This window comes from Camelina sativa, chromosome 4, assembly GCF_000633955.1.
Source record: "Camelina sativa cultivar DH55 chromosome 4, Cs, whole genome shotgun sequence".
Classification (NCBI taxonomy): domain Eukaryota; kingdom Viridiplantae; phylum Streptophyta; class Magnoliopsida; order Brassicales; family Brassicaceae; genus Camelina; species Camelina sativa.
In genome coordinates this window covers 19,927,768-19,952,519 of record NC_025688.1, presented here as the reverse complement: position 1 = coordinate 19,952,519, position 24,752 = coordinate 19,927,768, and the positions used below count along the sequence as shown (strand labels likewise).

General features: G+C 37.5%; 5 protein-coding genes and 1 long non-coding RNA gene across 9 annotated transcripts; 5 read left to right on the top strand and 1 right to left on the bottom strand.

Annotated features, from left to right (window-relative positions):
- LOC104781360 (FBD-associated F-box protein At4g10400) lies at positions 756-8,381 on the top strand. Its single transcript, XM_010506019.2, has 3 exons — positions 756-1,597; positions 1,670-1,810; positions 8,100-8,381. The coding sequence occupies exons 1-3, from the start codon at positions 761-763 to the stop codon at positions 8,370-8,372; spliced, it is 1,251 nt and encodes a 416-aa protein (XP_010504321.2). The 5' UTR covers positions 756-760; the 3' UTR covers positions 8,373-8,381.
- Positions 9,333-10,145, top strand: LOC104781359 (monothiol glutaredoxin-S14, chloroplastic). The gene has a single exon (XM_010506018.2). It carries the CDS (start codon positions 9,405-9,407, stop codon positions 9,936-9,938), a length of 534 nt encoding a protein of 177 aa, XP_010504320.1. The 5' UTR covers positions 9,333-9,404; the 3' UTR covers positions 9,939-10,145.
- LOC104781358 (chlorophyll a-b binding protein 6, chloroplastic) lies at positions 11,018-12,539 on the top strand. Of its 2 annotated transcripts, none has more exons than XM_010506017.2 (4): positions 11,018-11,304; positions 11,660-11,762; positions 11,855-12,001; positions 12,069-12,122. In XM_010506017.2, exons 1-4 carry the CDS (start codon positions 11,114-11,116, stop codon positions 12,120-12,122), a joined length of 495 nt encoding a protein of 164 aa, XP_010504319.1. In that variant the 5' UTR covers positions 11,018-11,113. The 2 variants fall into 2 exon arrangements, with proteins under 2 accessions (XP_010504319.1, XP_010504318.1); XM_010506016.2 differs by adding an exon at positions 12,232-12,539 and having other exon boundaries at positions 11,023-11,304; positions 11,855-12,143.
- Positions 13,448-15,288, top strand: LOC104781356. Its single transcript, XR_766900.2, has 4 exons — positions 13,448-13,779; positions 13,950-14,009; positions 14,396-14,487; positions 14,613-15,288. It is a non-coding gene; the product is annotated as an uncharacterized LOC104781356 (long non-coding RNA).
- LOC104781357 lies at positions 16,036-17,791 on the top strand. Of its 2 annotated transcripts, none has more exons than XM_010506014.2 (6): positions 16,036-16,277; positions 16,686-16,722; positions 16,823-17,056; positions 17,162-17,249; positions 17,390-17,456; positions 17,554-17,791. In XM_010506014.2, exons 3-6 carry the CDS (start codon positions 16,924-16,926, stop codon positions 17,605-17,607), a joined length of 342 nt encoding a protein of 113 aa, XP_010504316.1. In that variant the 5' UTR covers positions 16,036-16,277; positions 16,686-16,722; positions 16,823-16,923; the 3' UTR covers positions 17,608-17,791. The 2 variants fall into 2 exon arrangements, with proteins under 2 accessions (XP_010504316.1, XP_010504317.1); XM_010506015.2 differs by having other exon boundaries at positions 16,820-17,056.
- Positions 17,839-24,541, bottom strand: LOC104781355 (kinesin-like protein KIN-UC). 2 transcript variants are annotated; one of them, XM_010506013.2, is made up of 21 exons: positions 23,888-24,541; positions 23,519-23,619; positions 23,296-23,418; positions 23,023-23,208; positions 22,619-22,840; positions 22,382-22,520; positions 22,151-22,300; positions 21,927-22,015; positions 21,633-21,845; positions 21,350-21,484; positions 20,951-21,127; positions 20,686-20,865; positions 20,355-20,474; positions 20,109-20,237; positions 19,894-20,029; positions 19,697-19,789; positions 19,427-19,552; positions 19,032-19,157; positions 18,711-18,854; positions 18,490-18,618; positions 17,839-18,384 (listed from the first exon to the last, which is right to left on the bottom strand). In XM_010506013.2, the coding sequence occupies exons 1-21, from the start codon at positions 24,195-24,197 to the stop codon at positions 18,251-18,253; spliced, it is 3,162 nt and encodes a 1,053-aa protein (XP_010504315.1). In that variant the 5' UTR covers positions 24,198-24,541; the 3' UTR covers positions 17,839-18,250. The 2 variants fall into 2 exon arrangements, with proteins under 2 accessions (XP_010504315.1, XP_010504314.1); XM_010506012.2 differs by having other exon boundaries at positions 20,951-21,130; positions 23,888-24,540.

Here is a 24,752-nt window from a genome sequence, read left to right as displayed (position 1 = left end):
ACAATATTAACTAACAGGTAACAGCGTCATATGAAACGTCTGTATGATCTTTGAAAATTATTTAAAGTGTGTTTATTAGGACTCCAAATAAGAAAAAGAAGTTTAACAGGAAAGTTCGGCCCATAATCAGGCCCAGGAACATGACCATATAAACAGAAAAGTTTTGCCGCCGTTCCTTGAGCTTAGCGATTTCGATGCTTTTTGATTTAAGGTTTATTTTTTGATGCTTAGTCGGTGTCTCTGTTTTCCTTTTATTTAGGTTCTAGATATAATAGAAACTTAAAACAATTCTTAGTTGTTGGTTTTCGATTCGTTGATCGTAAGACATAACTTTTATTATTGATATTGTTTGAAGAACTTTTCTTCTCCTAATCCTATCACGGCCAGACCAAGCGTGTTCTCAACGCAATAAGAAGACTTCGATTTTTGGGATTCACAGACTAAACAAGATCGCGTTGCTAGTCTACACCAATTTTACATGTAACCTTCCTGGATTCCTAGTACAGAAATTCAAGTCTACTATACAGTTCTTCGGGCACTTTCCGTGTATCTTCTGATACGGGTTCACCGGGGCCTTCAGCTTTCTCTAAGGTTTTGTTCCGTCCTCTTTGTGTCTGAGTTTTTCACTTTTTACTACTTCTTTAGCTTCTTGAGTCTTGAAGATGTTTTTATTTGTGTGTGTGTGTGTGTTTTTTTTCCTTTATCTAGGTTGGAACTTCTTGGAAACAGTAACAAGAGTAATTTGGTGGTTTAGAAAGATATGGACAGAATCAGCGGGTTATGTGATGAGCTGCTTATTAAGATATTATTGTATGTTCCGACTAAAGTTGCTGTATCCACTAGCATTTTGTCTAAACGATGGGAGTATCTTTGGATGTGGTTGCCTAAACTTGATTACGATAGTAGGTATGATTCACCCTCTGAATGCAAGAGGTTAGGGTGTTTTCTTGACAAAAATCTGCCATTGCATAGAGCTCCGGTTATAGAAAGCTTCCGTCTTAACTTTAGTAGTTCAAAACTTAAACCTGAGAGTATCAAGATGTGGGTTGTAATAGCAGTTTCTCACTGCTTACGTGAGCTTGAGATTATTTATGATTCTTATACGGAGAAGCCAAACATATTGCCGAGTAACTTGTATACCTGCAAATCGCTCGTGATCTTGAAGCTGAAAGGCGATATTCTCTTGGATGTTCCTCGAGTGGCTTTTCTTCCCTCTCTGAAAACTATGCATCTTCGAAGTGTGAGATACCTTAATGTTGAAGAATCTCTTCACCGGCTTCTATCTAACTGCCCTGTTCTTGATGATTTATTGGTGGATCTATGTGAGTATGACACCATGGGAAAGCTAACTGTTGTTGTCCCATCGTTGCTGAGTTTATCACTCTATATACCTGATTATTATGATATAGATGGGATTGTGATAGACACTCCTTCGTTAAAGTATTTTAAACTGAGAGATCATAATATAAAGAGTCACTACTGTTTGGTGGAGAATATGCCAAACCTGATCGAGGCAGATTTAGATGTTGAATTACCTTACATCAAGAGTGTTGTTCGATCGATCACATCTGTCAAGCGTCTTGCAAAATGTTCAGAGGTAATCCAGTTTCCATTTATAAACTCGTTTAATATAGTCATTTATTGATGATAAATTCACTATTATGCGCAGGCTATGTATGGTCAAGGTTTTGTCTTCAACCAGCTTGTACATTTGGAGATATGTATGTGCAAAGAGCATTCGTCGGATTTACTTGTCCCACTGCTCAGAGATTCTTCTAGCTTACAAGTACTAGACCTTATCCTTATAGATGTAAGTATTGAATCTTAACACAAAGTTTAAACAAATAACTCTTGTTTATTGCTTTAGAAACTTCTCAAAACCAAAGCACCTTAATCTCTCTAATCTCACAAGTGTTGTTACAACCTAAAAACTCCTTATATATAGAGAGATTCTTAATATTCTTTATTTAAAACAATAATTAGATAACTCCTAACTAGTCCTAATCCTAATCTCTTTGGGAACCATGACTCGGTGAGATTAGGATAACTTATTCCTTAAGCTAATTCAAGCTTATCTTCAACAATCACCCCCATAAGCTTGAAGTTCTTGTTGGACACATCATGGACACCAATGAAGTCTCGCATTTCTCTGAACTTGACTCTTCCAAGAGGCTTAGTCAAGATATCTGCCTTCTGCTGAACACCAGGAACGTGCTCGACTTCTACCTGCTCATTTTCAACACATTCACATATGAAGTGGTACTTCCTGTGGATATGTTTGTTGCGACCGTGGAAAACGAGGTTCCTGGTGAGTGCTATAGATGACCTGTTGTCTATACAAACCATCACTCTCTTAAGAGCTTCGCCAGTCACTTCCGCGAGCAAATCCTGCAACCAAATAGCCTGCTTCGCTGCTTCAGTAGCCGCCATGAATTCAGCCTCACAAGAAGACAATGCCACTGTCTCCTGCTTCTGAGAACACCAAGTAATAGGACAACCGTTAAGATAAAAAAGTGTGTCCGCTAGTACTCTTGCCATCGTCTTCATCTATATTGTAGCTACTATCGCTATAGCCGACTAAACCCGAATTGTCTCCAGTCTTGAACGTGAGACCATACCTTGTGGTTCCTTGAAAATACCTCAAAACATGTTTCAGAGCAACCCCATGACACTTCTTAGGACAGTGCATATAGCGACTTAAAATCCCAACAGCAAACGACAGATCAGGTCGAGTATGAGTCAGATATCTAAGACAGTCAATGCTCCTTCTAAACTCTTGTTCATTAATAGATTGTTCTGCCAAAGCTTTAGAAAGTTTAGTACCTGAATCCATTGGAACTTGAACTGCATTACACTCTTTCATACCAGCTTCCTCGAGAATTCTTGCCGCATATCTCCCCTGTTTCAAGGTGATTCCACTGTTCTCTTGCAAAACCTCAATGCCGAGATAATATGTCAATCTACCGAGATCACTCATCTCAAATCTAGATGACATTCCATGCTTAAATTCTTGAATTAACTTCAAGCTGCTTCCAGTAACAAGGAGGTCATCAACGTAAACTGCAACAATCAACAGATGCTCCTCTACTTGCTTTCGATACAGAGCAGGTTCTTTAGCACAACGCACAAACTTCAGTTCCATAAGAATTTCATTAAGCTTATGATTCCAAGCTCGAAGAGCTTGTCGCAGACTGTAAAAAGCTTTGTTCAATTTATACACTAGCCCTTCACTTCCCTTCTTCTTAAACCCTTCAGGTTGAGAAACGAAAACTTCCTCTCTGAGTTCTCCATGTAGAAAAGCCATCTTTACATCTAGATGATGCACTTCCCAACCTCTAGATGCAGCCAACGCGATGATGAATCTGATGGTCTCAAGTCGTGCTACTGGAGCGAATACCTCATCGAAGTCGATTCCATGTTTTTGTACGTATCCTTTCGCGACTAACCTTGCCTTGTACTTATTAATGCTCCCATCCGAGTTTCTTTTAATTTTGAACACCCATTTTAAACCTATTGGCTTCACACCCGATGGTAACTCTACTAGATTCCAAGTTTTGTTTTTCTCAATCGAACTCAACTCCTCATTGCAAGCTTCTCTCCATACGTCTAGCACCTTTGCTTCCTCAAAATTTCTAGGTTCATCATCCAAGCTTAACAAGAGTCGCTCTGCTTCTTCCTCTGCATATAGCACATAATCATTCAAGTAACTCGGTCTTACACTCGGTCGAACTGATCTTCTTAGAACAGGTGGAGCTACTTCAGGTTCTTGTTCTGGAGTTTCTACCAACACTTCGACTCTATTCTCTGAGTTATTAGCTGGTTCACAATCTGCTTCAACTTCTCTTAAGCCATTGTTACCAAAGTTTCCAAAACTCACAGTAAAGGACCCTGAGACTTGTTTCTCACCTTGTATCTCATTCCAGTTCCACTTCTTTGTTTCATCGAAGGTTACGTCACAACTTACTGTTATCTTACGTGTTGAAGGATTGAACAGTCGGTATGCTTTGCTTCCTGGTTCAGTTCCAAGGTGCACCAATGCACGTGACCTATCATATAATTTTCTCAGATGTTGTGACTCCACCCGTGCATAGCCAACACATCCAAAAACACGTAAGTGTTCCAAATTCGGCCTTCTTCCTTTAAACATCTCATACGGTGTTTTGTCTAACAGAGACCTTGTGGCTACTCTGTTAATCAAGTATGTAGAATGCCTTATCGCCTCTCCCCATAAGTAATTAGGAACCTCCATGTGCTTTAGAAGGCTTCTAGTCATCTCAAGCAGAGTTCTATTTCTCCTTTCCACCACCCCATTCTGCTGTGGTGAGTAAGGAGCGGTTAAATGTCGCTGAATGCCAGATTCTGCACAGTAGTTCATGAACTCGAAAGACACAAATTCTCCCCCCCCTATCAGTCCTGAACACTTTAATTGTTGTTCCACTTTCTTGCTCAGCGAGGGCTTTAAACCTTTTGAAAGCATTAAAGGCATCACTCTTGTCCTTTAAAAGCAGAGACCACATGTAACGAGAGCGATCATCAATAAGCACAAATACATACTTGTTTTGTGCTGCTGTTGCAGGTGAGATCGGACCGCATAAGTCTCCATGGATCAGATCAAGTGGTCGTGCAGCTCTGAACCGTGTTGCCTGAGGAAATGTCTTCCTCGTTTGCTTTCCTAGCAAGCATGATGCGCAAGTCTTCGTAGCAAAATTCATGTCTGGAATTCCAATGATGAGCTCCTTTCTAACCATTGATTCCATTATCTTAACATTGACATGACCAAGTCTCTCATACCATCTTGTAGGATTATATGCTTCTCTGACCTGCAATAAGTTACTCTCAGCTTCCATACGAACTTTATACAGCCTGTTTTGCGACCTAATTGCTTTCACCAAAAGCTTCCCATCGCGATCGTGTAGTGTCAAGTAATTCTCTTTCATTCTAACCTCACAGCCTGTCTCTGTTGCTTGTCCAAGACTAAGAATGTTGCTCTTGAGATCTGGTATCCAATAAACTTGAGCCAAAATCTTCCGATCGCCTGACTTAGTAACAAAGAGAATTGAGCCTCTCCCTTTGATATCGACTCGCGAGTCATCAACAAATCTTACTTTACCCGTAACAGTCTCATCTAGCTTGGTAAAGTAACTTCGATTCCCTGTCATGTGGTTACTGGCTCCGTTGTCAAGGTACCACATATCATCTCCAGCTATCTTAGTTTCAAATTTTTTCGGATGAACCTTTTTCTCATTGAGAAATACTACCTCATGCATCAGTAAATCTTCAGTATCTTGGTTTTCAGATTCATCCGTGTCTTGAATCTCCTGAAGCTTAAGCAACCTGTCGGGACAATTAGAGGCGTAATGACCATGTTTATCACACCGATAACAAACAATCTGAGACTTATCTCTGTTCTGATAGTTGCCACGACCACGTCCTCTACTTCTTCCTGCAGATCGTCCACCTATGTTTCGTCCTTGGTCATAACCCTCTTGGTAATTATTTGCATACATAAGCTTGGTTTGATCATCCTCATCTCGAATTCTTTCCTCATATGTCTTATGCCGACCAACTATGTCCACAAAACTTGTCTTGTTCAGATCAAGAACTTGCTCTAAAGCTGCAATGATGTGAATGTACTTCTTCCTTGGTAGGCTATTCAGAAATTTTTTCACCAACTTGGNCGCCTGACTTAGTAACAAAGAGAATTGAGCCTCTCCCTTTGATATCGACTCGCGAGTCATCAACAAATCTTACTTTACCCGTAACAGTCTCATCTAGCTTGGTAAAGTAACTTCGATTCCCTGTCATGTGGTTACTGGCTCCGTTGTCAAGGTACCACATATCATCTCCAGCTGTCTTAGTTTCAAATTTTTTCGGATGAACCTTTTTCTCATTGAGAAATACTACCTCATGCATCAGTAAATCTTCAGTATCTTGGTTTTCAGATTCATCCGTGTCTTGAATCTCCTGAAGCTTAAGCAACCTGTCGGGACAATTAGAGGCGTAATGACCATGTTTATCACACCGATAACAAACTATCTGAGACTTATCTCTGTTCTGATAGTTGCCACGACCACGTCCTCTACTTCTTCCTGCAGATCGTCCACCTTTGTTTCGTCCTTGGTCATAACCCTCTCGGTAATTATTTGCATACATAAGTTTGGTTTGATCATCCTCTTGATCTTCCTCATCTCGAATTCTTTCCTCATATGTCTTATGCCGACCAACTATGTCCACAAAACTTGTCTTGTTCAGATCAAGAACCTGCTCTAAAGCTGCAATGATGTGAATGTACTTCTTCCTTGGTAGGCTATTCAGAAATTTTTTCACCAACTTGGGTTCTTCTATGCTTACGCCTAAAGCACCTGACTTTGACGCAAGTTCAGACAATTTTCCCACAAAATCGTCGATCGTATCAGTAGTTTTCATCCTCATCCTCTCGAACTCCGACATAAGGGTTTGTAGCCTCGCCTCCTTTACTCTCTCAGCTCCAACATAGCGAGACTTGATTGCGTCCCAAACTTCTTTAGGTGTAGCAAGATTACCGACTTGTAGGGTTAGAGTTTCCGGAATAGATTGGAACAGAAGAGCCTTAGCTAGATCAACCTTGTCAGTGTCAGCTTCCCCTGTTTCAACCGTTTCCCATACCTTTTTTACCCTTAGCATCACGTTCATCTTCATCACCCACACCGTATAGTTAGTGGTGGTAAGCATCGGACATTGAAGGTTTGACATGCTTGTCTCCTTAGGTGTGGATGTCATGGTAACGATATCTCCCATCTCTTTCTTGATCAATGATATCTTAGTTCAACGAAGATTATGTATTTTGGCAAAGATTCAATAAAGCTCTGATACCAAATATTNGTCGGGACAATTAGAGGCGTAATGACCATGTTTATCACACCGATAACAAACAATCTGAGACTTATCTCTGTTCTGATAGTTGCCACGACCACGTCCTCTACTTCTTCCTGCAGATCGTCCACCTCTTGCACCTCTGTTTCGTCCTTGGTCATAACCCTCTTGACAATTATTTGCATACATAAGCTTGGGTTGATCATCCTCTTGATCTTCCTCATCTCGAATTCTTTCCTCATATGTCTTAAGCCGACCAACTATGTCCACAAAACTTGTCTTGTTCAGATCAAGAACCTGCTCTAAAGCTGCAATGATGTGGATGTACTTCTTCCTTGGTAGGCTATTCAGAAATTTTTTCACCAACTTGGGTTCTTCTATGCTTACGCCTAAAGCACCTGACTTTGACGCAAGTTCAGACAATTTTCCCACAAAATCGTCGATTGTATCAGTAGTTTTCATCCTCATCCTCTCGAACTCCGACATAAGGGTTTGTAGCCTCGCCTCCTTTACTCTCTCAGCTCCAACATAGCGAGACTTGATTGCGTCCCAAACTTCTTTAGGTGTAGCAAGATTACCGACTTGTAGGGTTAGAGTTTCCGGAATAGATTGGAACAGAAGAGCCTTAGCTAGATCAACCTTGTCAGCGTCAGCTTCCCCTGTTTCAACCGTTTCCCATACCTTTTTTACCCTTAGCATCACGTTCATCTTCATCACCCACACCGTATAGTTAGTGGTGGTAAGCATCGGACATTGAAGGTTTGACATGCTTGTCTCCTTAGGTGTGGATGTCATGGTAACGATATCTCCCATCTCTTTCTTGATCAATGATATCTTAGTTCAACGAAGATTATGTATTTTGGCAAAGATTCAATAAAGCTCTGATACCAAATATTGAATCTTAACACAAAGTTTAAAAAAATAACTCTTGTTTATTGCTTTAGAAACTTCTCAAAACCAAAGCACCTTAATCTCTCTAATCTCACAAGTGTTGTTACAACCTAACAACTCCTTATATATAAAGAGATTCTTAATATTCTTTATTTAAAACAATAATTAGATAACTCCTAACTAGTCCTAATCCTAATCTCTTTGGGAACCATGACTCGGTGAGATTAGGATAACTTATTCCTTAAGCTAATTCAAGCTTATCTTCAACAGTAAGTTTGTTCGTTAAACTCTTTTTTTTTTTTTTTCCAGTCTGATGCACAATACGGTTTTAGTCTAATTCTGCTGTTTGATCTCAGTATCATGAAGAGATTAGTGAAATGGAATACTGGAATCAACCAAGTACTGTTCCTGAATGTGTGTTGTCGAGGCTACAAACTCTCGACTGGTCAGTATACAGAGGAACACCGGGAGAGAGAGATCTTGCAGTTTATATCTTAAAAAATGTCGTTCACTTCAAGACTATGAAAATCACGTCATGTGAAATGGATGTACAACGACAATTTGAGATGATTAAGGAGTTGGCACTTTCTTCAAGAGCTTCAACAACATGCCAACTCGTGTTTGATTGAGATCATTGATCCATGGACTCGTATTGTTTTGTCATCAACTCTCTAACATCTTTTTTCTTCGTGTGTTTTGATTAAAACTTTGGGAAAAAACCCGAAAAATATGCCATATAATTTTTTTTTGTCGTTTAATTCCTCTAGTTATTAAATTTCCCAAAAAATATCTGGTTTAATTTCTGTTGTCTTTAAAAACTTTCATTTTATTAATAAAGGTAAATCTATACTTACGATATAACAACTGTTAACTCTAATGATGGAAATGTTAATCAGGGTTAAAATATAATCTCACGTGGTTAATTAGAGGGAACTAAAGACATTGTTGCCCTCTTCTTCTTCCCCTAAATCGATTTTGAGTTTTCGAACCCTAGAACCCTAAACTTTACAATTGAAATTAACAATAGTTTCATACCTCATCTATCAGTCGATTCTTGCAACGAACACACCAAGCACTCAACCAGAACCGCAACTACTCAGACGGTAACTATCATCGCAATCAAAGAAATTCAGGATTTGAAGTTTGAGAAGAAAAATCGCTTTTAAAGTTCTAGGGTTCTAAAACTCGAAATCGATCTGGGGGAAGAAGAAGAGGGCAACAATGTCTTTAGTTCCCTCTAATTAACCATGTGGGGTTATAGTTTAACTCTGGTTAACATTTATGTCATTAGAGTTAACAGTCGTTATGTCGTAAGTATGGATCTACCGTTATTAATAAAATGAAGGTTTTTAAAAACAACGGAAATTAAACCAGGTATTTTTTGGGAAATTTAATAACTAGAGAAATTAAACGGACAAAAAATAATTAGATCGTGTATTTTTTGGATTTTTTCCCTTAAAACTTTGTCCTCTTATTATTATGTTTATTTAACTTTTAAATCCCAAAGATATGACATGCACTACACTGGCTTAGTTAGTGGAGGTGTTTGGTAACAGGGTTTATTTTATTCCATTCTCCCTCGCACTAACTGTTTTGTGTGGCTCATAAACTCATCATTACCCTTTTCACTTACTCAAATTCCAAATCTCCCCAAGAAAAAAATGGCTATCCGATCTATCAAATCGCCGACGGTGATAACTCCCACCGCAGTCGTCTCCTCCTCCGTTATCAACAAACCTCAATCCATCAGATTCTCTCTTAAACCGACGGCGGCAACAACACTCGCCGTACACAACCGCGGGCCATCGTTCTACGGCACCGGTTCTAATCTCAAGCTCAAATTAACGAAATTCCGATGCTCGGCGTCGGCGCTTTCGCCGCAGCTCAAAGATACGCTGGAGAAACTGGTGAGTTCGGAGAAAGTGGTACTGTTCATGAAAGGAAACAAAGATTTCCCGATGTGCGGGTTCTCGAACACGGTGGTACAGATCTTGAAGAATCTGAACGTTCCTTTTGAAGATGTGAACATTTTAGAGAATGAGTTGCTGAGGCAAGGGCTTAAAGAGTATTCGAATTGGCCTACGTTTCCTCAGCTTTACATCGGCGGTGAGTTTTTCGGTGGTTGTGATATTACTATTGAGGCGTTTAAGAGTGGGGAGTTGCAGGAAGCCGTTGAGAGAGCTATGTGCTCTTGATTGAATCTGGTGTTCAATACCTGGATTTGGTTTTTGTGTACCATTTTGAAAAAAATTGTGTCTTTTCTGATGTTTCAGGTTATAACATTAAAGAGACATATTGTATGATGGTTTTAGTTATAGAACAGTACAATACTACGCTGTCTGTGAATTCTGAGTTTCCTTATGGATTGATCCTTTTGTTATACAATGTTGTGTTGTTTGTTTCTTGAAATTTGCATGTGTGAAGTTATTAGATGCTTGGCAGAGATAGAGACATAGCCACATAGGTGGTTGATGCAACCTTCTGATACCGAGATATCAAACTGAAGATTCCAAATATATATAGATACCTTTTCTGAGTATTGAGGAGATTGTTGTGTTCATCCTTGAAGATTTGTCTGGATGAGATCTTCGTATTCATTCCACTTCAGTACAGATTGCAGAGGTTAGGAAAGTGTTGATCACGTGCAGAGAAAATGGTACTTCACCAAGAAAAGCAAAATTTTGGTTCCATGGTTTTTGGAAATCTCCTACTTGTATATAGGATAGTACAAGAAAGGACAAAACGGGAAAACATACTGCAGTCCATCACTCATCAAGAGTCTTCTAAGATCCACATTGTCTTTGGAAGCTCAAAAGTCTTCAGGACCATACTTGCTAGTTGCTATATCATCATCATCTATATTTCCTCATCATCTATAGTCTTACATGTGTTGGATGAAGCCAAAGTTTCTCCAAGTTTTACTGGTTCATATTATTAACCGGTCACAGGTTTACCGGTCAGGGTGAGAGGTCTTAAAACATGTCTTACAAGTTTTACTGGTTCGGATTACTAACCGGTCACAGGTTGACTGATATCTGAACATCTCACTTTGGTTTGAGAGGATAATTGGGCAAAATTGTAATAGACGTAGATTCTCTCTCGATCGGGCTTTTAATCTAAACCACAGAGTGCAGATTGGGATAATCAAAGAGAAGAACATGATATAGAGAATACACGTGGCCCAATGAGAAAGCCACGCAAGCTCTGTCTAGCCAATTGTAATCTGATTTTAGATTCGCATCATACAAAACCTTACTTATACGATCACTCTCTCACATTCACAGTTCCACCAAACACCTCTTCTCGTCCACATCTTCCTCTCCCCTTTTGGTGGCAAAACAAACACACAAACGGCTGTGAGTGAGTAACGATGGCGTCCAACTCGTTAATGAGCTGCGGCATCGCCGCCGTCTACCCTTCGCTTCTCTCTTCTTCCAAGTCTAAATTCGTCTCCGCTGGAGTCCCGCTCCCAAACGCCGGGAATGTTGGCCGTATCAGAATGGCTGCTCACTGGATGCCCGGTGAGCCACGACCAGCTTACCTCGATGGTTCTGCTCCTGGGTACGCGATTATAATAAATTTGAATCCTTTTTACTCTGTTTCTCACTCTGTTTTAGAATCTGGCTCCGTCTCTGTTACTCAATATGTTAAGATGTGTGTAAAGAAAATTTTGGAATTTCTTTGATGCAACGTTGGAGGATGTTTAAAGCTTTAATCTTTAGGTTATTGGGTACATATTAAACCTTATAGTTTCTGTCTCCGTTTACTCTGTTTATTGCAGAACTTGGAACCATGTTTTTTTCAATAGCTGCCTCTGTTGCCCACTGTATTAGATGTGTATCTATAGAGAGAAATCATTGAAATCATAAAAAGCTTCAATATTTCTAAGTTATTGATTGGGTACAAATTTGTGCAGTGACTTTGGGTTTGACCCACTTGGACTAGGAGAGGTTCCAGAGAACCTTGAGAGATACAAAGAATCAGAGCTCATCCACTGTAGATGGGCTATGCTCGCTGTTGTAAGTTTCAGTGTCTAATCTTTGTTCTTATCATAAGGGTTTAGTCTTGTTGAGTTTAAGCTGATGGAATTGGTGTGTGATGATGTTTGTAGCCTGGTATTTTGGTACCAGAAGCATTAGGATACGGAAACTGGGTTAAGGCTCAGGAATGGGCAGCACTACCAGGGGGTCAAGCCACTTACTTGGGGAACCCGGTCCCGTGGGGTACATTGCCAACAATCTTGGCCATTGAGTTCTTAGCTATTGCATTTGTCGAGCACCAGAGGAGTATGGAGAAAGACCCTGAGAAGAAGAAGTACCCCGGAGGCGCATTTGATCCTCTTGGATACTCTAAAGACCCCAAGAAGTTGGAGGAATTGAAGGTCAAGGAGATCAAGAACGGTAAGCACACAACCTATCTGAATCAAGTTATGTAGAAGAAATTAATGTATATCTAATGTTGTGTTTTTTTCTTGGTTGGGTATGACAGGGCGTCTAGCGTTGTTGGCGTTTGTGGGATTCTGTGTGCAACAATCGGCTTACCCGGGGACAGGACCATTGGAGAACCTGGCAACTCACTTGGCGGATCCATGGCACAACAACATTGGCGATATTGTCATCCCTTTCAAATAATTGAATGTAAAAATAGTTGAAATATGTACCTTATGAGCTTTAATGTGTATCAAAAACACTGTAATGAAAGACAGATTGTGAAAACCTGTATTTTGTCTATGGTGATCGATTGCTGCTCCTGCTCAGCTTGAATTCTTAATGATGAAAACTTTTGATTCCCAAATATATTTAACTTGTAACATCTGATTCGTTTGTATATTAAAATCTTTAGCTGTCAAGTTTAGCATCAGTAAATCACATTCACATACTATTACAGAAGAAACATAGTTGTTGAGCTCATGACTATTCTGTTACTTGTTTATATCAAGTGTTCAACTTAGATAAATGGTTATTGAACCACAAAAGACACATGTATTATACCTAAACCTAACTAGTATCGAACCTGCGCTACTTGTAAGGGTAACAATATGAAAGGTGGTGTATTCTCTCGTGATTATACTGTTTTGTTCTAAGCGTCCTTCTACCGCTGTTAAATTGTTTTTGAAATAGAGCAATCATTTATATGTGAGTATTGAAAGATTATATACAATAAAAAAAACAACAAAGGAGAGGAAAGTATAGAATGATACATGATTTTATTAGAACTAAATAATAATAAACTTATGACGTGGTTGTCGAAGTAGGACAACTAAATAGTTCGGATTCACACATACCATATCACATATTTCTTTTTCTTTCCTAAGTTTAGACTATTCAATAGTTTTTGGATATAAAACAAAGTAAAAAGTATTAATAGTTCGTGGTTGTCTAAGCACCAACAGAGGAATAATATTGTATAAGTTTATATTTATTAATATGATAGACGTTAGAGATATAGTAATATGTATTTATTATTATACACATCATATACATGGACAATGTATTTACCCAATTTGCTGACCATAGTTTAAATAGAAATTATTTAGTTTATGACTTAAAATTATGTAATTTAAATTGTATTATAACTTGTAAGTAAATATATTTGGGCTACAATTATAATGGTGTATGTATAGAATATTGAGCTTGGATACAAATTTCTGGACATTGATAATTTGGGCTTTGTTGGCCTTTTGTTGAAAACGCATCATTTTTTTTTTTTACTTTTCCGGCAGAATTTTTTTTTTTATCCATTTTTTCTTCCTGACCGACAAAACAACTTCCATTGTTATCAACGACGTTCTTCCGTTCGCTTGATCTTAAATCCATATTTTTCTCGCGAGTTTTGATTCTTAAAATATACCTTCTGAACAAATGAACTACCTCTATAATCGTTTTCTGGTTAGCTATTAAATCGGAAAAGGAGAGAAGCTTCATTTAGTCGAATCGAATCGATGGGTGTGTTGGGGCCGGTAGATAAATCCGACAGTCGGATGATTCAGTTTTGACCCATGAGTATAACATATTCATCCTTAATTCAATTCGGCTGGTAAGTTGTCTATCATTCCAAATTGCTTTAATGTTAGATTTTTAAGATTTTATAGGTCTAAACTGTTTCTCATATAGAGATGTATCCATCTAAGCTTCCGATAGTATGTTTCTGTTTGGGTAAAGTTGTTTATGTGATTAGCCTTTGATATCATCTACATTTTTATGCAGTACATGTGGAAGCATATACAATCAAAACGAAGCACAATATATGAACACATCATAATAGCAGTAAGATATGTAGTTGTGTTTTATAACATGTAAGCTTGTTTTATTTGGAAGAGGTAAAACTGATTGCTTTAGTTGTTTTCCATAAAACAAATCATGGATATCAAATGACATGTACTTTCATGTAGATCAGTTTATTACCACAGAGTACATGTTTTTGAAGCGAAAAACAGAAAGATTAGTTTCTAATCCATATTTTGTTTTGCTACAACATTGGACCTTACTGAATTGTGATTTCCCGAATGGCTACTGTAGTGTAAAGTAAATGTGTAAATACTCATCAAATATAAACACTAACATGGCATAATTACTCTTCGATTTGGATTGAAATAGTTACATTATGAAAATTTGGAACTAATAGAAATATAATGACCTGTTTTATGTATCAGCTTCGATTCAATTGTGAGGACAGGGTATGAAGTTTATTGGCTGTCAAGTTACTGATCACAGAGCAGAAGATTAAGAAGAATACAGTTAAAGGGTAAGTTATACTATTGTTTCTTTATTAATAGTACTTTCAGATATTTATTCTTCCTTAACTGTATTCTTTTTTAATTATTCATTCTTCTAATAATCCTCTTGCCAAACATGCTTCCTTGTATGAAGGATATACAACTCCATCAAATTCCCTCAGATCTTCGTCGCTTATTGGCCCTTTAAGAAAAGGCAAAAGAAGTTTGATGCATAAGTTACCATTAAACTTACTTGTAATAGAAGTTGTTCTTCGAGTGTTGATTGTCCTCTTTTTTCTTTAGGATGCTTTTTTCTTTAGGATTCCAAGTAAAAAACACAGGTATCTCTTCGAAAGTGAGTTTTCTTGCAACTTCACAATTAAGGTTGAGATCGAACCAAGCCTTATGTAGTGGAGAAGGGTTGATAGAGGACAGAAGGGAGAAAGTTTTAAAGGTATGATGATTGAACCTTTGATTACTAACATCGTATTTATAGGAGGGCTTGACGTATCAAAATGTAGGTATACTCTGGTTGTATAAGTTATGGAATATTCTGCAAAAGCCGATAATTGTGCAAAATGGAGTAGGAAAATATCTTGGGGAATATTTCGTATATATTGTAAAGATTATTCCAATTAATTGTAGAGTATTTATATACTTCGAATTAGGGAATCTAAGAAACTGTTATGGTTGTTTTTCAAATTTGCAAAGGAGATTGCTATCTTTCTAGTATATTGATGAGATTTTTTGCGAAATTTCGGGGTTAGTATTCGTGATATAGAGGTAAATTATTATATGGAAACCCAACTAATGTCGTTTTCACATGTTCTTTGTAGATGTTTGGACTTTGGAACCCATATAAAGTCCACCATTTGTCAAGTATATCCGATTTTGAAATTTCGGGTTTGTTTTTTAATAAAACCCGATTCAACTAACACTAAAGTCACTTTTGACCTTCTCCCTCATGTTTCTAGTTGTTGGCATAAGGGGTATTTTTGTCTGTAATGTAAGTTATACTTCTCTTTTACTATAATAGGGATATACATGTTATTTTTAATATACTAATCTTCACCAAACAGAGCCTTGGAATTTGTTATTTGTTCACATCAAGTCAAGTTTAGATAAATGGTTATTGAACCACACAAAACACATGTATTACACCTAATATACATTTGAGTTTTAATTTACTAATCTTCACCTACAAATTATAGTATTACTTTCTAAACAGAGCTTTGGAATTTGTTTCTCTCTTTTATCTCAACCATAAAGTTATAATGAATACAAATGATCATCTTTAACATTAAATGGTTGATTATATAACTTGAGGAAAAAATCAATACTACATTAATGATTTAAAGATTATAATTCATACATGGATTATCATTCTATTATTAGGTGAGTTATCAATTTGATTATTAAATAAGAATTTATTTTCTATGTCAAAAGAATGATTAAAGAAAACTTTAGATTGATAAACACATGTGCCAAAAGTTTTCAACCTTGTCTGCCAAAATGTAATAAAAGAATGGAGCTATCTTCTCCTATTCACATCCACGTAAGATTGAGATAGAAACTTGAGCTGCGTGGGTCATGCTCAATTGTTTTCTGTCTCATTGACCCAAAGATATAGATCTGGATAGTTGTGTATCTATCCTTATTTACTCATCAACAAGTAAACTCTTTAATTAATTTTTTAAAATTCTATTTTTGACTCAAGATCTAAATTATTTTTCCTTTACATATAAAAACCTAAAGGAAAACAAAAAAAAATCAGTTTCAATCCCTCCACCAATTTTTCTGCTGATACTTCCCCATTAAGGTAATTAAATCTCTATCCTCTGTTTTTTTTTGTCTTTCTTATGTAATAAACTTTCTCTTTCTGTCACAAATTGGTTGGTTTCTCCTTAGAGAAAGATTTGGATCTTGAAATGCTTTTGATCTGTTTATTTTGGATCTTTAATATATACTTCACCGGAAATGCCATTGTTTGAAATCCCAATATCATTCCTTCTTCAAGAAATAATATAGAACAAGTTCTGTTATTGCAAAATCTCTGATTTTGTTTGTTGCCTTATATAGATAAAAGATTTGGTAACGGATTTGAACGCAATGTTTTAAAAAGAAAGATATTTTTTTCTTTTCTTTTGCAATGAGTTTGGTGTATATGGTTTGGATCTTTCTTTCATAATGTGTTGTTTGTTGTTTTCTTTTCTTGAATCTTCTCTAGGGTTTTCCATAAGCTGATTGATGAGGATGTCAATGAGGTAAACTAAACCGACACCTTTATCTTGTAATAGGTTCATGCTTTTTTTTTTTTTTTGTGAATGGGGTTTTTAATTGGTTTACTGTTGTTTCTTTTAGCAGCTTGTGTGGAAACCTTTGATGTTTTTGTGTATGTGGATGTGAATTGGTTGGTATAAAAATCGGGTTTATTCGTAAAGGAATGATCATTCGATTGAATAAGAATGGAGCTTTATACTGCAAATTGTCTGTCCAACGAAAACAAACCTACTCTTGAGCTTTCAAAATTAGTCAAAGAAGAGAAAACCTTGGTGAAAACGAACTCCGAAAACAATCTTACATTACTTGTGAATCATGGTACATGTAACACGTAACCAACAGAGATTCCAACTTATTGGTTCTGTAAATTTAATTTTATATATGTTCTTGAGCACTATCTATAAGCATCTTTCTTGATCACAGGTGCAAAGATGTGGCAAGAGAACAGGGAAAAATGGGTGGGAGATCAATCTCGACAAAGAAAAAACACTGCTAAGGATCAGATAATAAGGTATGATTTGTTTGTTTCATCCAACATCTTTAAGCTCATTTGACAATCTTTTTTGCAGTGTAAATGAATCGGAAGAATGATACTCTAATAATGATCAGTAAAAGTAAAGTTTTCTAAGACAATTCTTGAATCTATTGCAGCTGGTCTACTACATATGAAGATCTTCTCTCTACTCATGAACCTTTCTCTGAGTCGATTCCTTTACCTGTAAGCTTACTTTAACCTCATTTTCTACCTGAGTTATAAAATTAAAGAAGCTAAAATCATTCTTGTAATCTAAATTTCCCATTTGATCTTTATGTAGGAGATGGTGGACTTTCTGGTCGATATTTGGTACGATGAAGGCCTTTACGATTAGAAGAATCTAACAATGCCATGAACTAGATTGACAAAGAACAAAGAAGGATTGATTCATTTGAACTTAAATCTTTAGGAGTTGTGAAAACATCTACAGATATTATGAAGAACTATCTCTATTTGTTATATCCATATCTCATGAGAAGAAGACTGTGATCACTCACATAGTCCATCTTTAACATTTATATGATTGTTTAAAAGGGTTGAGAAGGAACATTGATTGCAAAATGGATTCCCTAATAAGATTTTGATTACGTTTCAGCAAAGTAAAACATAGTATTAGTAAGCAGATTCAATTAGAGTTGAGTCTCGTCGGTGTATCAATCTTACATTGGAGAATTGTTCACACCAAAGGAGTCTCGATACACATATGATCAAGAACGCATGGAAAAATCATGAAAACTGTTCACAAAAATTAGCAATGGATTCCACATCCAACGGAGAGACTATACAGCATCAAACCAGTTCTTACAAACTAACATTCCTATTGTAAGAATCTTAGCTGTCTCTCCTCGATTGTCGTTGTCGTCCATATATGTCATCCCAATCACAAAGTCAATCTAATGACATTCTCACAGACTCAGCTACGAATCTGTACCACTCGCCAGTTATGTTATGTACATGTCTTTTCTTTCACCTCTTGTTCAGCTTGAGAAGTAAGGGTTTGTTTTGAGTATCTTCTTTGCTAAACTGCGAATATCATCTCTACTCGACTCCACAGATATTCTTACAATCTCTGTCACGCTTCCTGTCCTTTTGAAGTCATTCGCATTTTCCTCTGCATCGAAAACGAAAGAGATACATGTATTAGTTATATGTTCCAACATTTGATAAAGAAAGAACTGGGCTCTTCTAGATATCAGAATGTCAAAGTGAGTCTTACCATTTTGAGCTAAATGGCAAAGCGCAAGCTCGATGTGACGTTGTGTTGATGCTGACTCAATATGTGAGTTTGAAGTCAACCACTCAAGAGCACCCTCTTCCAAGAGAAGAGAACGACCTTTTCTACGCCCTGTAACACATAACATCCTCTTTAAGTACTATAGCGATTGACTCAGGTGTGCAATTTGTGAGGCAAATTTATAAGCAAATATGACTACACACCTTGCATAATTTCTCGAGTTTCACACTTTGCAAAATTTGCCATCCCTCTAGCCACTTGAGCAATGATATCTGTGTTTCCAGATTGTGCCATCGTGAGTAGTCCTTTGATGCCTTCCTCTTCTTTCAGCAGTTTAAGAAACTTCTCTGTATGTGCAAAACACGACAGTATATAGAGTTAGATATGTACTTAATAGCATCCCTACACAAAACATCTTCCATTATATGTTCAAGTGCACCAGTGAATACATGCAATGATGCAGATGAATATAAATGTTTAAAACTGGAAGTCATCAGAGCCGGTATATATAATCTTGTACTCACCGTTCCCGCATAAATTGGCAAGTGCACCAGCTACCATTCTTAGAGTCTGTGGATCATCTGTTTTAGTCACCATCTTTGCTAGGAGTTGAGCACCTCCTTTATTCATTATTAGATCTTGACTCTTCTCTGTAGTGAATAAACCAATGCAAACATGTAAATAAACAAATCACATCGTTTTCATTCCAAATTTAATAGCTTGACGGCAGGGAAAAGCCATGGCACCAAGAACAGTGCACTGCAACTTACAGATCAAACACTCAAGCAAACAAGCATTGTAAAGAAATGACACAACCAGAGGGGACCACTATTAGCTCTGCTTCTCGTTAGTAAGTCAAACTGGTCTTATGAACAATAATTTCATAAAAGCACTTGGACTGGCAAGAGAAAGTGCTCACCGTTCATTGCCAAATTAGCAATTGCACCAGAAGCCACCCTAAGAATTGTTGAATTTTGAGATGACTGGACTAGCATAAGCAAAGCTTCTACACCCCCTTCCTCAACAATCTTCAACTGATTAGCCTCTACACACATACATACACATGATGCAAGTCAATTAGGTGCAGTGACAAACAAAGAGAATCCGTTTGTCAAGGCAAAGTGCCAGATATTTTAACAATTGAGAATCCATTTATAATAGCAGAGGGAACTAAAAATTTGAAGTGCACCTTCGGCGGCTAGATTAGCCACCACTTTTACAGCTTGAATTTGAACTTCCAAGTCTTCAGACTTAATGAGTTGTAATATCTTCTGAATTCCGACTGAAATCAAAGTAGAGATGGTGTTAACTGGATTCCCCACAATGAAACGAAATAGAACATATGTCTGAGCTAAAAAGAGCTCAATCCATGAGAAAAAATTCTACCTTCTTCACAAAGCCTCGCCATGGTAGCTCTCTGACCAGATAGTGACTTCTTTAACCCTTGTGATCTCTGTGAGCCTGTTAGAGCTCCAGATTCCGATGACACTTTTGAAAGATCTTCCTTCAGATGTCGCTTTTCCTGTGGAATGAAATGGGACTTAGCAAGACCATGAAGTGTATACATGTGAAAAAGGTGTAACAAGCTTGTTGTAATTCACCTCAACAACATTTTCACTTTCCCTTAGATTCTTCTTTAGTTTGGAAAGCTCACTCTCCAATTGCTTTCTCTGCTTTTCTTCCAAAAGGAGCCTTTCCTTCATATCCCGAACCTCTTCACCAAGTTTTTCCTATGCAACACAAATTTTGATGTACATTTAGACATATTCATCAGCAAAAAAGGAACAGTTGGATTTTGAATATGACCAATCTGAATAAAAGTAAAAGCAGACAATTAAGCGTCACACCTTTTGTTGGAGAAGATCATCGTAGTCTAATTTCACTGTCTGGAGTTCATCTACTGTAGATTCATACATTTGTGAAAGTTCTTCTAATTTTATCTTGAGTTTGTTCGTCTCTTCATTTTCCTGACCCAAACCAAGAAAAAAATCATTGAAGACAGAAAACTCTGCAAGAGCTCAAGCACAAATAATCAAGGTAAAAACTGTTCATCTTCAATATTTGAAAAAAAAAAAAGGATAAATACAATGACCTTTTGTCACACTCACCTGAAACATAAAGCTGAAAGTATCATATGCTTATTGAGATCCAGTTTTAAAAATAAGGTATAAGCCTAACCTGTGATAAAACTTGGTGATCGCTTAGAAGTCCTTTCATTAGTCTAAGTTGCTCTTCTGCAGCGTTAGACCGAGCATCTTCATCTTCTAATTTCTTCTGCAGCTCTGCAATTTTAGATTCATATGTGTAAGTGGTTTCCGCAAGTTCCTTTTGATATTGATAGTTGCCCCTCTCTTGTTCCTATTGACACCAAAAAATACCATTCAGTTTGAGTGGAGAACTAATGCATTTATAAGGCATCTGAAAAGGTGTCATGTTAACTAACATGAATAGACTTCTGCTGTTTACTCAAAATATTTTTCATTTCATTCAATTGTTGCTCCGCATTAGTTGACCGAGCTTGTTCACTCTCAACACGCTGAACCAGCTCTGCAATCTTTTTCTCATATACTTGACTGGCATCTGCAAGTTTTGCCTCATATGCTGAATTTTCCAGCTGTTGCTGCTACTAACAATTAAAAGGATACTGTCAGAGCCCACAGCTCGAATGTATATATATGTGTTCTTGTTTGGTAATTACGTTGTGTATTTGATGATAGGCCTTTAAGAAAACATCCAAGAACTTCCGCAAGTAGTTAACAAAGACAATAAGAGAGAGGTATTGAATCCAAAAATATTTTGTAAGTAGTTACCGGGGAAGTACTTTATATGAGAGATAGTGTACCTTGGTATTTTTCAGTTTCATCTCTAGTTGTATAGCTTTGTCATGCATTAGATCACACTGATCTTTCTGCAGTTGCAATTCCTTCAAAAGTTCTTTCATGCAGAGCTCCAAGCGAGCGTTTTCCTTCTCCAGGAACTGTAAGTCAGATTCAACCCCCACAATATAAACACCAGATATAGAATATCATAGGGAAATAGGCATCATATCAAGAAACTGGAAGATTATTGAATATCAATTACTCTAAGTAAACTAAGAGTAGCCAATCAATCGAAGAGAGAAATACCTTGGACCTTGTTACGGTATTTTTTTCTGCCTCAGCGAAAGAGTTTTCACATTCTCTCAATCTTTTTTCCAACTCGTGTTTCTCACTGTTTCTTAATTTGTTTTGTCTTTCAACTTCTGCAGTAAGATGGTCCACCTGAGTCTCAAGCTTCCGACACAAACTTTCATAATCGAATTCTTCTTTAAGCTTGACCATGTTTACTATTTTCATAGCCTGTAATGGGAGACATGGCAAAGAAGTCAGAAACTAGAGATTCTGCAGGAAAAAAAAAAGAGAAACATTAAAAAAACTTACCCTTTGTCCGAACATGATTGTGCTAGTCGTTTCTGCATGATACCGTGCTGATGGCCCAATTGTTATTATAAGTGAAGTCCTAGCAGAGCCTATTTGTTGAGAGACAAAAAACCATATCAGATTTTATGTAACAAGGAAGATATGAAAAAATGTATAGACACAGAAGTAAGTCACGCTTATGAGTTCTGTATCTCGATAGGTTAAGAAAATTTTGGTAAACTAACCCCCAAAAGAATCACGAAGAAGCCTTGTTAGCTTAGAATCTCTTGTTGGTATATGAGAACTGCCTTCAGCTAACGCATTTATGCATTTGCCTAGGGAGGTCAGTGAAAGATTAATGAATTTTGCCTCTTCAATCAAGTGGCCATCAGTGCCTTCAAAAAAACAAGAAATAACTCAGCATAAACTACCTGATATAACATGATTTGTTATATAAACAGTGAAGGAGTTCAAACCAGATTTATTGATTCTTTCTGAACCAGCAAGATCCACAATTAGGAGTTTGCTCTTTCTAACTCTAGGAATGCCTTTATCTCCCAAAGACTCAGGTTTTGCCTTTTCGGTCTTTTCATTCACAGCCTGCCTAACGTAAACCTGCAAAGAAGATACATTTCATTAGTCGGCAGACACAACACATGGAACCTGTTGATGAACAAGAAACCATTTAGACCAAATATTATAAGGAACCACACCGTAAGAATTGCATGACTACGTGAGGATTCTGTATTCATCTTTGTATTAGCTGCATGGCGGTTTGTCTCGCCGACTTGCAAAACCTGCAAGAAATGGTCTAAATCTTGAATGTTGACTACTGTAGCGCCTGGTACTGATACTTCCCCAGTCTTTGCATCCTCATTGATTGAAATGTTGCTTTTCTCAGGTGCAAGAAGATCTTGTATCGTTTCCATATATAACTGTGGAGTACAAGAAGAAAAGATAAAAACTAAGAACAGATCTTGTATTATCTCTAGAACCATTTCAAAATTCACAAGGTTTCCATTTTCTAACTATAATTATTCAACAACAAGACAAGCATCTAAGCACTGAAGTAATACTCTCCATGGAAACAAGGAGAAGATGTGCAGTGTTGTCACACCTGCAAATAAGAGATCTCCACGGAAACAGAAGCAGAAGATGCGTTCTGAAGTATGTCTTCTAGAGCTCTAACCATAATACCACGCTCAGCTGCATCATCTTTACCAATTTTTCCTACCGTGTAAGTTTTACCAGTACCAGTCTGACCGTAAGCCATAATAGTACCATTGTATCCACTCAGAACACCCTACAAATTCAATGTAGTAAATATCAATAATCAAAAACATATCCTCAATACCTCAATATATAAACTCTACATGATATAGTCTCTAACCTCAACAACAGGTTTTGCAACTCCTTCATAGACACGCTTTTGCGAAGCTGTATCTGTAAACACTTCGTCAAATTTATAAGACTCAGAATTCCAGTTGTTTTTCCTCAACTTAAGCCGCTTTATCTTCATACACACAAACACAAAAAAAACAAACACTTTCTAAGTAACTTAAAATACCTTGAAATCAACTTATACTATATCATATACCATCAATCTAACTCACTTCTGGTTGTAACTCAACAAGATCAGCAAAGTCAGCATCCGAGATAAGCTCCTCTCCATTTCGAGGTCTAACTCTTACAGAAACTCTCACCCTCCCAGGATCTGAAGACAAAGTACGAAACTTTAACATATCAATACCAATTCAAAAGGATTAAACCAAAGTTTGTTAAAACCCAAACCGAAGCCCCAATTCGAATTAAAATCTCCAAATTGACTGTAGCATTACCCTAGAGCAAAAAGTCAAATACTTTAAGCAAATGAAGGAAAAAAAAACTCATCTTTCAATTATTGTGTAATCGTACAGATACACCAAAAGTGAATAGGAAGAGAAGAGAAGGAGAAGGAGGAGGAGGAGGAAAGGAGCACAGACCATTGTCGTCGTCGAAGTCTTTAGACTGAGATCTGCGGATGGGAGTACCGGAGCGGCGTGTAGAAGGAGAAGAGGCGGAGACGGATGAAGCGTTGGAGACGGAGGAAGAAGCAGAGGGTCGATCTTTAGGGCGAGAAGAGTGAGCTACTCCTGGAGCGATGATTGAGGTTCTAGAAGGCAAATTCAAGGAAGAAGAAGAGAGAGATACAGAGTGATTGCTGTTTGGAGGCAAATGCTGCTGAATCCGCTCCGCCGCGTGTTTTGCCGACGATCTGACGGCGGAGGAGGAGGAAGAATATGAAGAAGTCATTAATTAGATGGTGGCTCGTCACGAAGCACGAAAGGGCAACGAGAACAGTAGAGAGAGAGAGAGTAGGAGACAAAAGAAAGAGAGAGAGGTAAGAGATTGAATCAAAGAAGGTAATTTGAAAATTTCGTGGGGGAGGTGGAAGAAGAGAAAGAGGGAAGCACGACGACGACGACTGCGACGAAAATGGGTTCCCGCGTTCGTGGGTCAGTGGGTTGACGTTAACCCGGTTTGGTTTGGTTTGGTTTGCCATTCTTCAGATTAATTTTTTGGTTTGGTTTGGTTTGGTTTGCTTCGATATTCCGATTGACTACTAGAAACAATCGAATTAGACACAATTAATATGGGGCATCTACGACTACGACTACATCAACATCCCCCAGAACCAATTAGTATTATTGTACCTTTAGGACAACATAACAATCATTAAAACAGTGGCATAAAATATTGATAACCGTGGTCTGGTCGGCTTCAACTTACATAAACTCCATACTTTGACACCTGTGATGAGTGACATATTTGTACCAGGCTACATATTCCTATCGTCTTCTTGCTATC